This window comes from Natrix helvetica, assembly GCF_964273705.1.
Source record: "Natrix helvetica genome assembly, chromosome: 7".
Lineage (NCBI taxonomy): Eukaryota > Metazoa > Chordata > Lepidosauria > Squamata > Natricidae > Natrix > Natrix helvetica.
This window is the reverse complement of record NC_138558.1, coordinates 73,215,753-73,231,907: the sequence shown is the minus strand read 5'-3', so window position 1 is coordinate 73,231,907 and position 16,155 is coordinate 73,215,753. Positions and strand designations below refer to the sequence as shown.

At 40.5% G+C, this 16,155-nt stretch overlaps 1 protein-coding gene across 1 annotated transcript in view; it reads right to left on the bottom strand.

Annotated features, from left to right (window-relative positions):
* WDR19 (WD repeat domain 19) overlaps window positions 1-15,242 on the bottom strand; it is a 52,120-nt gene extending 36,878 nt beyond the window's left edge. The window contains exons 1-12 of the mRNA XM_081958944.1: window positions 15,203-15,242; window positions 11,443-11,534; window positions 11,190-11,255; window positions 10,816-10,941; window positions 9,166-9,281; window positions 7,075-7,190; window positions 6,194-6,274; window positions 5,149-5,261; window positions 3,846-4,019; window positions 3,383-3,453; window positions 1,623-1,795; window positions 303-417 (exon numbers count right to left, since the gene is read on the bottom strand). Coding sequence (XP_081815070.1) covers window positions 303-417; window positions 1,623-1,795; window positions 3,383-3,453; window positions 3,846-4,019; window positions 5,149-5,261; window positions 6,194-6,274; window positions 7,075-7,190; window positions 9,166-9,281; window positions 10,816-10,941; window positions 11,190-11,255; window positions 11,443-11,534; window positions 15,203-15,208 — 1,249 coding nt within the window. The 5' untranslated portion in view covers window positions 15,209-15,242. The remainder of the gene's footprint in view (window positions 1-302; window positions 418-1,622; window positions 1,796-3,382; window positions 3,454-3,845; window positions 4,020-5,148; window positions 5,262-6,193; window positions 6,275-7,074; window positions 7,191-9,165; window positions 9,282-10,815; window positions 10,942-11,189; window positions 11,256-11,442; window positions 11,535-15,202) is intronic.
* Window positions 15,243-16,155: the final 913 nt, after the last annotated feature.

The following is a 16,155-nucleotide window of genomic DNA, read 5'->3' as shown; positions in this document are numbered from 1 at the left end:
AAAGGAGCCCGGAACAGAGTTATCTTCACACTGAGGTGGTACCTACTGATCTACTCACATGCTTTTGAACTGCTAGGTGGGCAGCAGATGGGGCAAGGAACAGGAGCTCACCCTATTTTGCGGAACTCAGGTTTCGAACCCGGACTGCCAGCTCTTCAGCTTACAAGCTCAGCGCCTTTAACCACTGAGCCTTGCTGTCCCCCCAGGTAAAAAACAGCACGGCATTAAACGATGAAGATGACATTTGATAAGCTGAGTGAGGAAAGCCTCCTGAGAAATAAGGGAACCAGTGATATACTTACTGCTCTCTCCAAGGACATAAAACCATGCCCGATTATTCATGCCCACAGCCAAGTGGTAGGGCCCAACGGCAACAAAGTTGGGCTCAACTTCAACAGAAACTCTTATCGGTGGTTCCTGTCAGGACAGACAGATTAACAAAGTCGGAAGGGACCATGCAGGTCTAGTCCAACCCCAACCCCCCCCCCCCAGCCAAGCAGGAGACCCTACACCAGCGGTGTCAAACTTGCGTTGTCAGGGCATCGTCACATTTATTTATTTATTTATTTATTTATTTATTTGACTTCTTAGTCGCCCCCTCTTCCCCAAGGGACTCGGGGCGACGTACACCAGCAGCGGTCACAACAATACAATATGGAGGAGGTGGAACAATAAATAAATAAATTACAATAATTTAAAACAATTAAAAACCCCAATGATAGTTAAAGTTAAAAATTAAAATTAAAAATTAAAAATGCCCAAGAGGTGGAGAAGCTCTAAATTAAGCCAGGCCGGCTAGTCGGAACAGGTGAGTCTTAAGCTTCGTGCGGAAGGAGCGGAGGTCAGTTGTTGTCCTAATGTCTGGGGGAAGGTCATTCCAAAGGGTAGGGCCCATCACAGAGAAGGCCCTACTCCTGGGCGCCGCCCTCTGACACTCTCTAGAGGACGGCACCCGGAGAAGTCCCTCTGTGCGAGCGAATAGGTCGCAGGGATGTGTGGGGCAGAACGCGATCCCGCAGGTAACTAGGCCCTGTGCCATGGAGCGCTTTAAAGATGGTAACTAACACCTTGAAGCGCACCCGGTAGGCCACAGGAAGCCAGTGCAGCTCGCGCAGGAGAGGTGTTATATGGGAGAACCTCGTTCTCCCCATAATTGCCCGCACGGCTGCATTCTGGACCAACTGCAATCTCCGGGCACATGATACATGATGTATCACGACTTTTTCTCCCTTTGCTAAAGCAGGAGTGGGTGTGACCCAGCACGTGACACATTTGGCCCGTGGGCCGCAAATTTGACAGCCCTGTCCTACACCACTTCTGACGGAGGGCAGTCCAGTCTCTTCTTGAAAGCCTCCAGGGATGAAGCTCCCCCAACTTCCAAAGGCAACTTCTGTTCCATGGGCTGATTGCTCTCCCTGTCAGGAAATTCCTCCTCATTTCCAGGTTGAATTTCTCCTTGATCAGTTTCCATCTATTATTCCTTATCTGGCCTTCGGGTGCTTTGGGAAATACTGTAGCTTGACCCCCTCCTCTCTGTGGCAGCCCCTCAAATGACCACATGGTTTGTCCTGAGGGGCTAATTTATCCCAACTGGAACTTTATAAAGGAATAAAGCATCATACACTTTCAATGTAGTTGGCCACCGTGACCTCGAGAAGGGAGGTGAGGAAGGCGATCCTTGTGCCATACGAGGCTCCGAGGATGGGAAGGTTGGTTAAGAATACGTGGATGAATCCACGCTTGGTAGACACTGCCAACAATTGTCCATCATCCGTCCATGACAACTGATCTAGACCTAAAATATTAATGATGCCACGTTGAATAGTTACGTTTGTCTTGGAAAGCCCCCCCCCCCCCAAAAGAAGGTCTTACGCAAAAATACATTTTCAAACCCCTGTATCTTTGAGCTGCTTCTGTTGTATTTCCAATACATCCAATGACTGGCAGATTAGAAAAGATTCTTAAGGAATAACTTTTATCATGCGTACGCTTCATTTGCTTACTTATAAGTCTATATCCCCCAACAGGTTTACAAAAACACATTAGAATAGCAGAGTTGGAAGGGACCTTGGAGGTCTTCTAGTCTAACCCCCTGCCTAGGCAGGAAACCCTATACCGTTTCAGGCAAATGTTGTCCAACATCTTCTTTAAAACTTCCAGTGTTGGGGCATTCACAACTTCTGGAGGCAAGCTGTTCCACTGATTAACTGTTCTAACTGTCAGGAAATTTCTCCTTAGTTCTAAGTTGCTTCTCTCCTTGATTAGTTTCTACCCATTGCTTCTTGTCCTGCCCTCAGGTGCTTTGGAGAATAGTTTGACTCCCTCTTCTTTGGGGCAGCCCCTGAGATATTGGAACACTGCTATCATGTCTCCCCTGGTCCTTCCTGCAACTGTTCTTCATATATTTTAGTTTCCAGTTCCCTAATCCTCTTTGTTGCTCTTCTCTGCACTCTTTCTAGAGTCTCCACATCTTTTCTGCATCGTGGTGACCAAAACTGGATGCAGGATTCCAAGTGTGGCCTTACCAAGGCCTTATAAAGTGGTATTAACACTTCACGGGATCTTGATTCTATCCCTCTGTTGATGCAGCCTAGAACTGTGTTGCCTTTTTTGGCACAAATATAAATGGTTGCCCACTAGGATTCCAACATTTATAAAACTAAAGTAAATACTTAAATATGATAAATCTCTGAAATTCTAAAAGGACATGGTAGAAAGGAAGGTTTAATCCCTCTGCCAAACGGTCATGAAAAGGGAACTTATCTCAACCTCACCAGACATTTCTTTCACACTAAGAATCCCATCTTTAGAAAAAGCCTAACTTGGTGTGATTTCCAAAAATGGGAATCCTGCAGGATGGACTGACCAAAAAGAGGTGGCCCTGCAGGTAGCTTGGGTCTAAGATATTGTTTGGTTATGGCTTCTTACTTATTCTGCAGAAACAGACCTTCTTTTTAAGACCTTAATTACGGTACACAGGTAGGGAGGACTCCTGAAATTCCTGAGCTCTGCCAATCCAATAATTCTCTAAAGTTGGAATCACTTGCATTGGTACTTCGCCTTGTGTTCTGCCCTCTTCCCTTCACATACAGAGGGGAAGAAATTAAAAATTCCCAACTTCCTAAAGATCCTGACTTGGGGGATGCTATAGCTTCAGCAAACTATCTTCTTTTTTTTTGCAGTGATTCCAGTATTAAGGGCTTTCTAAGATTTGTTATTAGCTGGAAACTGAACCGAATAGCAGGATGAAGCACTTGAGATCACATTTGATACTGCTCCTTCTCAGTCCTCCAAAGACTCCCAAGATACTGAAAAATCAATCTTGCTTAATCCAACACAAACTATTAAACCGGAAAGCTATCAGATCGGGAAGCTGTCAAACCTTTATTTTCATCCTCTAAGTTTATGATTGCGCACATTTCCGTCAGATCTGACAAGTTGTGAATCTTGACGCTACAATAAAAAGAAAATCGATTGCTTCAGTAGTCTCACTCTAACAATAAATTGCACAACAAGAGTTATGTAAATACAGAATTTCTTGAGAGCTGCTTGCAAAATTGAACTGGCAACATCGATTTTTTTTTTTAAAAAAACCTAACTCTCACAGCTAAACTTAAATGGTGAGAAAATACATAGAGCTGCGCAGTCAGTCTTTCGTTTGGCTACTTTGTTTAGGCTAGCAATTCTAAACCATTTGGGTCTCAGGAACCCTTTCCATTCTTAAGAAATTCTGCATGTGTAAAATTCTAAGGTACTAAGAGCATGTCTTCTCATGAAATTAAAAAAAATTATCTGAGAACCGTACTTTTATTCAAGTGACCTTACGTGGAAATATTATGCCTCACCAGTTATCTCCACATGATGCAGCTTTGTTTAATGATTCAGTGATCGCAATGCCGGCCAAGGAATCTTTATGATCAGAAGCTTGGAAGATCTCATGGCCAATCTCTTGAACCTGCGTTGAAATCACCACAAAATAGCCCAGGGAAAAACCAATCATGATATAATTTTCACCATACCTGCAAAAACAATAAATAGAGCCAAAAATAAAAAACCCCGCAGGCATTGTAACTCCTGGCAGAAACAATGCGGAAATCATCTTAAATTGCAAAATGACTGTAGAACTGAACGTGATCAGAGAAACAAAAATTATCCAAAAATTAACTTACATTTCTACCAAAAGATAAGGTGCTGAGAGAGACTCAATTGCATATCTCTTTCAGGGATATTACATTTTAGATTGTAAAGTATTCAAATCTTTTATTAAATATATATATATATATATATATATATATATATATATATATATATATACATACATACACATACACATACACATACACATACACATACACATACACATACACATACACATACACATACACATACACATACACATACACATACACATACACATACACATACACATACACATACACATACACATACACATACACATACACATACACATACACATATATATATATATATATATATATATATATATATATATATATATATATATATATACACCATATTTTTTGGAGTATAAAATGCACCTTTTTCCCTCAAAAAAGAGGCTGAAAATCTGGGTGCGTCTTATACACTGAATACAGCATTTTTGCCTCCGGAAACCCCCTCTTCACCAAAATGGCCATGCAGAGCCTTTAGGAGTCTTGCAAAGTGTTCCTGGGGGCTGCAGAGGACAGAGATGAGCAAAAAATGGGTCATTTTTTGCCCAATTTTGTCCCATCCCCCCACCCCAAGAGCACTCTACAAGCCTCCTAAAGGCTGTTCATGCCCTTTTTTTGAAAAAAAAATCGGCCTGTTTTCGAGAAAAACGAGCCGTTTTTGGGAGGTCTGCAGAGTGCAAAAAAAATTTTTTTAATTTGCCTCTTCAAAACTTTGGTACTCTGAAAAATACAGTAATCCTCCAAAATCTAACTAAATAAAACAACCAAAACTCAAACTTTAAAATTATGAATTAAACTGCCATAGGTTGACAGAGTGGGCTTCAGTTCATAAAAACAAAACAAAACATATTTGTTTTTAAGTTGCTACATAGTACTCTTTTGTTCTTTTTGTTCTTGTTGCAACTGACCAATACAGTCACTCCAGAGAAACATTACTACTTTAGGGGTTACTTACAATTTGTAAGCTACTATCTTTCCATAACGTTTTTGAAATGCCAGTTCAATTGGCTTGTCTGGATCTTTGAAGTTAAAAAAATATAATGTTTTTTGTCCAACTACAATGCACACCTGAGAAAAAAAAGAGAAAAGTTATTGAATGACGGCAAGAATGTTTCCAATATAAATAGTCAAAACTTTCTCTTGTCTGGCGGGGTTCAGAATGAGTGAAAAATGGGGCGGGCGGAGGCTGAAAATAGGACACGCAGAGGCCAAAAATGGGATGCGGAGGCCAAAAATGGGGCACACGGAGGCTGCAATGGCAATCCCTGCAGCCTGAAACAGCTGATGGTTGGGAGGCTGATCCAACCGACAATCAGCTGCTTGTGCTAATCAGGCTGTGCTGAAGCTGAAACTGAAAGAGGCTGTTTGCTGTTTGCTGCAAGGAGACAAATTGCTGGGAGGCAGAGGTCAAAGGGTGGGGGCCGGCGGGGCTTCATTAGGTGTATAAGACGCACCCAAATTTTCACCCTCTTTTACAGGGGTGAAAAGTGTGTCTTATACACTGAAAAATACAGTAATTTTTTGCCAGTCCAAAATCTTTTGTATAACGATACTGCCATATCACCTATGACAGGGGTGTCCAAACTTGGGAACTTTAAGACTTGTGGACTTCAACTCCCAGAATTCCCCAGCCTGGGGAATTCTGGGAGTTGAAGTCCACAAGTCTTAAAGTTCCCAAGTTTGGACACCCCTGACCTATGAAATCTGAACAAGACATTAGGGGTAAATGTCTCATGGAAAAAACAGGATGTTTGCAAATATATATATATATATTAGCTGAGTGGCAAAATATTGAATATACTTCACTTTTGCAGGTTAAACTCCCAGAAACAAGCTGCCTTATTAAGAATCAGAGCAAAAGAGGTTGGTTTTGCTAATTTCAAATGGATTTTTCAGCATTAACTTTTTTTTCCTATTTCTTTCTTTTTCAGTGGTCTTTCATTCCAGCAGATGAAGCAAGGCTGGTGTAATATAGTTCTAGATGGTCATTAATAACCTACTGTGGTCTCACTTCCTCCTGTCTCTTCATCTGTCATCATCTTGACAAACTCCATGTTGCTGGGGTCTTCTCTCACTGCTGTCTGCAAGAATAAGATTCCGGATTAACTGAATTTATAGCATCTCTTTGTAAAGAATTATATGAATGGGAAAATGAAAGAAGTAGGGCACTAACGGGTTGATTGAGAAATTGTCAGTAACCCTTTGGAGGGTATTTTAGAGACACTGATTTGATTTTTGTTTTGCTCTAAGAAAGGTATATTTAATAATTCAGTTAAGGTGTATTTCATAATTATAGTTATCTGATAGTGATGTTTTGCATTAAAGGTAAAGGTTCCCCTCGCACATATGTGCTAGTCGTTCCTGACTCTAGGGGGCGGTGCTCATCTCAGTTTCAAAGCTGAAGAGCCAGCGCTGTCCGAAGACATCTCCGGGGTCATGTGGCCAGCATGATTAAATGCCGAAGGCGCACGGAATGCTGTTCCCTTCCCACCAAAGTGGTTTCTATTTTTCTACTTACATTTTTACATGCTTTCGAACTGCTAGGTTGGCAGAAGCTGGGACAAGTAGCAGGAGCTCACTCCGTTACACGGTGCTAGGGATTCAAACTGCTGAACTGCCGACCTTTCTGATCGACAAGCTCAGCGTCTTAGCCAATGAGCCACCACGTCCCTTTAATGTTTAATGTTTTAATTAATGTTTTGCATTAATAACCTGTAATTTCAAAACAAATCCTAAACCGATTATGGTGTTGATTTGAAATATGACTGTTTGGGGATTCCTATAAAGAACAAATAGAGGAAATAATAAATAGAGGAAAAGTGCAAAGCTTTCCTGTATTTTTTTTCATCTCTTGCACATAGCAAAAATATAAATTTATTACCACTCTGATAGTGTCTCCTTCATGGTTGCTAATTGTTATTAATTTGTCTTCTCCGCCTAATGCAATTAATTTTTCTTTGCTCCAGCAACCGCAGGTGATCCGTTTGGTGTGCTTGCCTGGTAAAAGAAGACAGGCAGAAAAATCCTAAACTTTTTACAATACAATAGCAGAGTTGAAAGGGACCTTGGAGGTCTTCTAGTCCAACCCCCTGCCTAGGCAGGAAACCCTACACCATTTCAGACAAACATCTTCTTAAAGACTTCAGTGTTGGGGCATTCACAACTTCTAGAGGCAACTGTTCCACTGATTAATTGTTCTAACTGTCAGGAAATTTCTCCTCAGTTCTAAGTTGCTTCTCTCCTTGATTAGTTTCCACCCATTGCTTCTTGTTCTACCCTCAGGTGCCTTAGAGAATAGTTTGACTTCCTCTTCTTTGTGGCAGCCCCTGAGATATTGGAACACTGCTATCATCTCTCCCCTAGTCCTTCTTTCTCTTAAGCTAAACATACCCAGTTCCAGCAACTGTTCTTCATATGTTTTAGTCTCCAGTCCCCTAATCCTCTTGGTTGCTCTTCTCTGCACTCTTTCTAGAGTCTCCACATCTTTTCTACATCGTGGCGATCAAAACTGAATGCAGAATTCCAAGTGTGGCCTTACCAAGGCCTTATAAAGTGGTATTAACACTTCACGTAATCTTGATTCTATCCCTCTGTTTATGCAGTCTAGAACTGTGTTGGCTTTTTTGGCAGCTGCTGCACACTGCTGGCTCCTATTTAAATGGTTGTCGACTAGGATTCCAATATCCCTCTCACTTTTTGCTTCTTAATAACTCTTTATCATGGCCCAAGCTTTCAACAGCTTTAGAATGAGAAGACATGTTTGAAATGCAAAGAAGACGAATAAACCACAACATCTCATTTACAACAGAAGCAGAAAAATCAGTAAAAATATCCCAACAGAGCCAGCAAACACAAGGGCCAAATTAGGCTGTTTCTAAAGGTGAGAACAGAGTATTTATTCATGAAAGGAGAAAAACATAACTAGTATTTCAGATAACGCCCAGGAAAATGAGGCAATTTTTAATATTAAAAAATATAATATAAAATTAATTATATAATTATTTAAATAGTAATTAACTTTGTGGGTAAAATTCTGCTTTTTTCCTCATGCTTAAAATTCTGTCTTCAAGGAAAATACTGGAGAAACCTGTCTTGTCTCCAAAATATGGACTGAGTATGTTCTTGACTTGTAAAAGCAAAAGGCCTGTGATAAATGCCAAGTTGATTGCAAAAACGAAGCTCTGGAGTAGCCTAAAAATGGTTATCAAGATATTCATCCTTTTAATCCAAAAGCTTGGAATAGCTTTCAACAGAATTAACTAATAAAACTTAAATAAAGGAATGAGAGAAAGATTCCAAAATGATTGGGGGAAAAAACACTAAGCCAAAGGCATAACCTGAAAAAGATAAGCTATCTTAATACTGCTAACCTCTGCCAATTTGTTGTAGGATGGTAAAAATAAATTCCCAACTTGGCTTTAGAAAAGGAAATGTCCCCACTTTTATTGACTCCAGCGAGATATTCCAGTGGCCAAACGCCGGAAGGAAAAAAATGCAATTTATATGTCAGCCTGAACATTCCACAAACATTCTCGGTGTAAGAAATGCTGAAATAACTTGGGAATAAATTATTTCTGTTTTTGTTTCTGAACCGGATGATGAGTGAACAGTTTTAAAGCACAACTTTTGTGTGCAGCTGCACTCTTGAGCTGTTTACCTATTGGATATAAATTACTTCTCCCTTGCACACATTTGCTTTTGTGCTGACTTTGGCTTTTTTTCTCGCAGATGTTTCATTTCCAAAATAGGTAACTTCTTCAGTGCGTCTGGTAGCAAACCCCCCCACATTAGGTATGAAATATCTGCAAAAAACCCACCCAGGTCAGAGAACACCAAGAACTCCCCAGTTCAATCCTGAACCGCAAGTATTCTCTGCTATCGGTAACACATTTGCTTTTTTCCGATTTGAACCTGTTACATTTGAAATCCCACTCTTCAGAAAATACCCCTCCACAGTTTTCAAACTACTGACCAAGGATAGGAATCTTGCGGGAAGTCTGGCGATTATATATTAGTACATTTCCTTTAGCTGTTCCAGCAACTAGTAAGGCTTCAGTTTTTGACCAACACAAGAAAGACATTGGTTCCCTTAAATATAAAAATAAAATAAAAAATAACCTCTGTTGAATTAAACAATATTTAGCTGATTACAACTTTATTTTTGAGGAATAAACAGTACAACAAACAGTCCCTCTATCAAAAGAGACTAGTTACCAGAGCAGGTAACTAGCATGATTCAATTATAAATAAAGTAATAGAAAATGCAGTATAAACTATGTCAAGGGTGTCCAAACTTACGATTTCTGGATATATATATTTTTACCTAAACCAGGGGTGTCCAAACTTGGCAACTTTAAGACTTGTGGATTTCAACTGGCTGGGGAGAGCTGGCTGGGGAATTCTGGGAGTTGAAATCCACAAGTCTTAAAGTTGCCAAGTTTGGACACCCCTGAACTATGTGCACAATATTTATCCACAGTTCTTGGTACGAACGACTCATAAAATTAACAGAAAATAGAACGATAAAAGACTCTCATATCAAACCCCATACCTTTAAATTACCAAATTCAAACAACATTTGCATTTGGATAAATTCTTTAAAAATACAGTCATTGCCCTTGCTTAAAATTGTTCTTCTAAGAGAGAGAAGGAAGAAGTGAAATAAGATGGAAGAAACGATAATAATCCAAGGAGACGACTTTGGAGAAATTATCCATAACCATGAAGACAACAAAAGACTAGGGTGAAGGGAAAGTATTTTAAAAACAGACTGAACTCCAACTCCTTCAGGTACAAGAGTAAGTCTATACAGGTAGACGTGCATGAATATTGTTGTGTTGTGTTGTATTATGGTTATTTACAGGAGAAACTCTTTTGGAGCACTTCTTCGTTAGCAACATGGACCAAACAGCAAATCTTTAGGATTCAACGCAGACATCTTTATTGGAAGATGTCTTTTGTTAAGTTTTTTGTAATTCCTCATGCAAATTACATAACACAGTGGCACACAGAGGATGCCAACTTGCAGGTAATCTACTCCGTATGGAGAATAATCAAATTCCCAAGGTGGAAGTGAGATGGACGCTTACACCAAATGAGGACACCCTTGAAATACATGGCATTACATTACCTTTAAAAATAATGTTCTTAAAAATGTGTGATTGAGATATTATAGATGTTAATCAGATTGATGTCACTTAAATACATAGATATAATTTACCTGATATATTTATATAATTCTAGAGCTGTGGTGGCACAGTGGTTAGAATGCAGTACTGCAAGCTGTTTCTGCTGACTGCTGGCTGCCTGTAATTTGGCAGTTCGAATCTCACCAGGTTCAAGGTTGACTCAGCCTTCCCTCCTTCCGAGGTCGGTAAAATGAGGACCCAAAATTGTTGGGGGCAAGAGGCTGACTCTGTAAACTGCTTAGAGAAGGCTGCAAAGCACTATGAAGTGGTATATAAGTCTAAGTGCTATTGCTATCTAAGTTGTGGTGGCGCAATGGTTAGAATGCAGCATTTCAGACTAATTCTGCCAACTACCAGCAGTTTGATCCTGACTGTCTCAAGGTGCTATTGCTAATATATCACATTACATTACATTAATTTGATAAATAAATTACCTCATGCTAGTATCCATCAAACTGGTTTTATTTGTATTGGCATCCCACAGATAAATAGCACTGGATTTATCAGCAATAATTGCTAGAGTATCTCCATCTTGATCCCAATCCATAGCGATGCAGTTCCTGTCAAAGGACAAAAATATCCAGATGCTCTTTAATAAACACTACGGCCTTACACATATTTTATAACCTGTTCCCAAACTACACATAAAGATACTGGCACACTAGATGGAGAAAATCTATTTGGGTAGATACCTTGTTTTCAAAACCTGTTTTAGATCATCCACAAGTGAGATTTTACATTTAGATCATCAACTGAATTTAGACCACCAATCATCAACTAAGGTCAACAACTGAGATTTAAAACTTACCCCGGTAAAATAATTTCATTTTTCTTTTGACCATGGCGATCAAAGACTTTGACAGTATGACTGTACCTTTAAACACATAAAAGAAAAGTTCATAAGAATTACAGTAACCTTTTTCACGCGCATCTAAAATCAGTGACAAAATTTTTGCATCTCTTGGGAAGAAGATAAACAAAGGAATACAAGCAATTTTCATTTCTGCAATATCAAATCCAGACACCTAGGATCTTTAATTCATTTCTCTTTTTTATCTTACCCTGTAACCGCAATGTAGTTTCCTAAGGTTTTTTGCCAGGCAAATTGCACAGGGGCACTGGGCGCATCCTTCTCTGACAGGGTGAATATACGCTGTGGAGGGAAAGTGACAATTATACATTTGTAAGTTTATAGAGGTTCTTGGTCTCCAGGTCATGGTTGTCCCAAAGGGGCTTTTTTTTCCAGGAGGCAGCTGGACTTTCTGGTTTTTTCTTTTGAAGACGTTTAGCTTCTCATCCAAGAAGCCTCTTCAGCTCTGACTGGATAGTGGGGACTGGAAGGATTTCTATTCCATGGTCTGGATGACCGAGAATCTCTACTGACTTTTAGCTATACAATTTGGGATGAACCCCCTTGGGATGGTGTGGGAGGAGGAATACATTTCAAGAGGAGGGGGAATTGAAGACTACAGGAAGCAAGAGCGCCACTCAGGTGACCCTGAGGACACAGATAAACCTCAAAGGGTTTCAAGGACCCTCTAGAAAGACACAAATGACCAGCTGTCTGCAAGGAATAGAAATCCTTCCATTCCCCAACGTCCTGGAAGAGCAGAAGAAGCTTCTGAGATGAGAAGCGAAACGTCTTCAAAAGAAAAAAAAAGTCCAGTTGCTTCCTAAAAAAAACCACCTTTGGGATATACATGTGTAAGTTTATTTTTAAGGCTTTATTTCAATCTGTAGAACAGGCGCCTCACATCCTGAACATAAATTGTTTCAACTTCTACCCTCAAAACGATGCTATAGGGCCAGGATGGTGAACCTATGGCAGGCGTGCCACAGGTGGCATGTGGAGTCGTTTGTCAGCTGGCCAGTGAGCATGTGCGTGTTGGCAAGCTGAGTTCAGCCTTTTTTAAAGCCATTTTTGCCCTCCCCAGGCACCAGAGCCTTTAGAGGAGCCTGGGGAGGGCAAAAAGAGCCTCCCCCACCCTGCTGAAGGCCCTCCGGAGGCTTCAGGAGCTTCCCTGAAGCCTCCGGAGCACAAAAAAACGGCCCTATGGGCAAACCAGAAGTTCAGGAATGGACTTCCAGGTTGCTTGTAGGGTCAGTGTAAGCCCTCCGGAGGCTTCAGGGACCTTCAAGAGGCTTCCCTGAAGCCTCCGGAGGGCTTACACTAACCCTACAAGCAAACCAGAAGTAATTTCCGGTTTACTCATAGGGTCATTTTTTTGCCCTCTGGAGACTTCAGGGACGCCTCCTGAAGGTCCCTGAAGCCTCCGGAGGGCTTAAACCACGTGGATGTAAACTGTAGTGCATTGTCATTAGTTTCCTGGTTTTTCGGTCCAAAATGTCCAAATCAGCTTGTGTCCAGTTAACTATACCAGATGTGTATCTTATAACTGGTATTGCCCAGGTATTTATGGCCTTGATTGTATTTCCACCATTTAATTTAGATTTCAAAATTTTCCTAACTCTGTTGGTTAAGGTGACCAACCGTCCTCCTTTAGGGAGGACAGTCCTTCTTTTGTAAGTTCTGTCCTCCCTTGAAAAGTGTCCTCCTACATGTCCTCCTTTTTGATATTTGAAGACTAATCTGTTGCGCATTATGTGACGTATTTGTATTTGACATGACAATTCGTCAAGACTCGGTATAGTGCGGTATAAGACGCGATTATGAGACGCATGCGCTCCGCACGGGAGACCTTGAGAGAGAGCGCCGCGTGCAAGTGGCTTTGTCATCTAAAATAGACGACAATTGTCTCTTTGAAGAAATCAGAAGACTGAATGTATATTTAAATTCTGAAAAATTAATACAATGGGAAATCAACATGTTGAAATTGATAAAAGATGGGTGGATATTTTCAGCCATTTCAAAAATGAACATATTCCATGTGAACATTTATTTATACTTGTTCAATTTACGTTGTGCTGTCCTGGAACTAATGCAGCAGTTGAAAGAGTTTTTTTCAATTGCCAATGATTTTTCGACAAGTGAGAAATCGAGATTGAATGTTGATACTCTAGCTGCAGCACTTGCCGTAAAATTCCATATGAAGGATATTTCTTGTTCAGATATTTCCAGTATATTGTTAGAAGATGATACATTGACAAAAAATATTAATTCAATGGAAAAGTACTCATTTAAATAATAATGAACAGGCATGTAAGCATAATTACAATGTAAAATGTTGCAAATGTTTTTATTATGCATATATCATATTTTAGTGTATTGTTGCAATGAATAAAATATTTCTTTTATTTACGATATATTTTTTCCAATTTATTTGTCCTCCTTTTCATTATAAAAAAGTTGGTCACCTTACTCTCTCCTGTACTCTCTCCTGACAATAGTTTTTACTTCTCCATGTTTGATGTTATCCAACTGCAGAATGCCTAAGTATTTGTAGGCTTCATTTTCGTTGCATTTAATTAGTTGGCCATTGGGCATTTCAATTCCCTCACATGTAGTGATTTTGCCCCTTTTTATGGATACAGTGGCGCATTTTTCCATGCCAAACTGCATTGAAATATCGGTGCTGAATACTCGGACTGTGTTTGTCAGTGATTGGATTTCTATTTCTGACTTTCCATAGAGTTTCAAATCATCCATACATAATAAATGTGAAATTTTTTCAGCTTCTTTGGCTGTTTGGTAGCCTAATTTCATTTTTTTTAAGATTACTGATAGTGGGATCATCGCGATGATGAAGAGAAGAGGTGAAAGTGAATCACCCTGGAAAATTCCGCGCTTGATATTAACCATTCCATAGTTCTCATTCCCTACTGCCAACTCAGTTCTCCATTGTTTCATCGCCTTTTCAGTGAAGGATGTAATATTTTTACTAATGCCAGTTGTTTCTAAGCATTTTATGATCCAACTATGTGGCAATGAGTCGAATGCCTTTTTATAATCAATCCAGACCATATTCAAGTTCGTTTTTCTTTTCTTACAATTTTCTAATATCATTTTATCAATTAGGAGCTGATCTTTTGTGCTCCTACTCTTTCTTTTGTTGCCTTTTTGCTCTACTGGCAAGATGTTGTTTGTTTCCAAATAATCCATAATGTTATCTGCAATAATGCCTGTGAGTAATTTGAAGGTTGTTGGCAAGCATGTTATTGGTCTGTAGTTTTCAGGTATTGTTCCTTTAGCTGCATCTTTCTGAATCAAGTATGTTTTTCCAGTTGTCAACCATTCATCAATTTGACCTTGTAATAATAATAATAATAATAATAATAATAATAATAATAATAATAATAATAATAATAATAATAATAATAATAATTGTTATCATTGTTATCATTGTTATTATTGTTGTTATTATTATTGTTATTATTGTTATTATTATTATTTCTTATGCCATCTAACGAATGAGAAGAGCCCGAGGTCTTGGGAAAGATGGAAGGCCAAAAGGAGAAAGAGGAACGGCCGCAATGGTTCGAAAAGAATTAACAGAGCTGGAAGGGGTCTGCGAGGTCATCCAGCCCAGCCCGATACACCATTCCAGGCAAACGCCGTCCAGGCTTTTCAGCGACGGAGGCTCCTTCTCCCCCAGCTGCCTCTGAGCAGGCAGGCAAGCGTTCCACAGGTTTCTCACCCCCCCACCCCCTTCTTCCAGGAGGAAGCAAACCCCACCGGTTGAATAGCCGCCTGTCCTAACCAACCGGGAAAGCTGCGGGCGCCCGAGAGGCGAAGGGAAAGGAAGGCGCTGAGTGCGTTCCTGGCAGAGGAAACCGGGCCACGGCTGGCCGGAGGGAGCCCCTCGACCGCCCCCCACCCCCGCCCCATCAGCCCAAAGCCGCCGCCGCCGCCTCGGCCTTTACCTGCATCTTTTTTCCCCTCAGAGACCGAGCGGCGATTAAAAGGGGGAGGGGAAGGGAGGCGCATGCGCATTCAGGCGCCTGGCCTGCACCCGCGTCGGCGTCACCCGGGAGACGGCGGCCCTTAGATATAATCAAAAGGAGTAAAGGGAAGAGGCGACCGTTCTTCGGAGTGGTGTTTTATCAAGAGTTATGAGAATGGAAAGTCACATTCGCGTATGAGAAGTCAACGAATTCTCATCCCAGGGATAAAGTATAAATGCAACGGTCTAGCAAATTACGCTATCAAGTGTACATGCAAAGCTCTAGTTTTCTTGAGAAATCTACAGGGCCCAACCAGGCAGAGTGGAAGGCAGGAAAAGGCAGCCAGCTGCAAGATGAACGGGCTCAGGAACACCAGCCACGGAGAAAAGTTACGCCTCGAGTTATTTATAAAAAAATAATAAAGGTGGGATGAGGAATAAATAAATAAATAAACCTGGAGAAAATCCAAACGTCAACGTGGACTTGACAGCCCACAATCAAAGTCCTTTCTATTTTGTTTTTAAATGGCATACTATTTAAAAAGCTTGTCAGGGAGGAAAGTGATTCCTTAAATCCATAGAGAAATAATGAATGAATGAATGAATTGTAGGAAGTTAGCACCCACCCTTCTCTTAGAAAAATGAAATATCCTGGGAAATATTGAAAAAGGCAGAATATTATATTTCCCTGAATCAGAAATGGAGAAACATGTTTTAGGCAGGAAGGAGGCTCACTCTTAATAGCCCCCACCTTTGTCAATGCCCCATTAGGGGCCTTGAGCTAGTTTACTGTACATAACAAAGATAGGATCAGCCTTCTATAAAAACTCACCACATGGCATCTGGGAACTCAACCAAACTTGGACTCAAAACGCAGCCTAAAGAGTTGCCCCTGCAGGGCCCCACTAGAATCTGTCAGAGAGTATAAAGCCA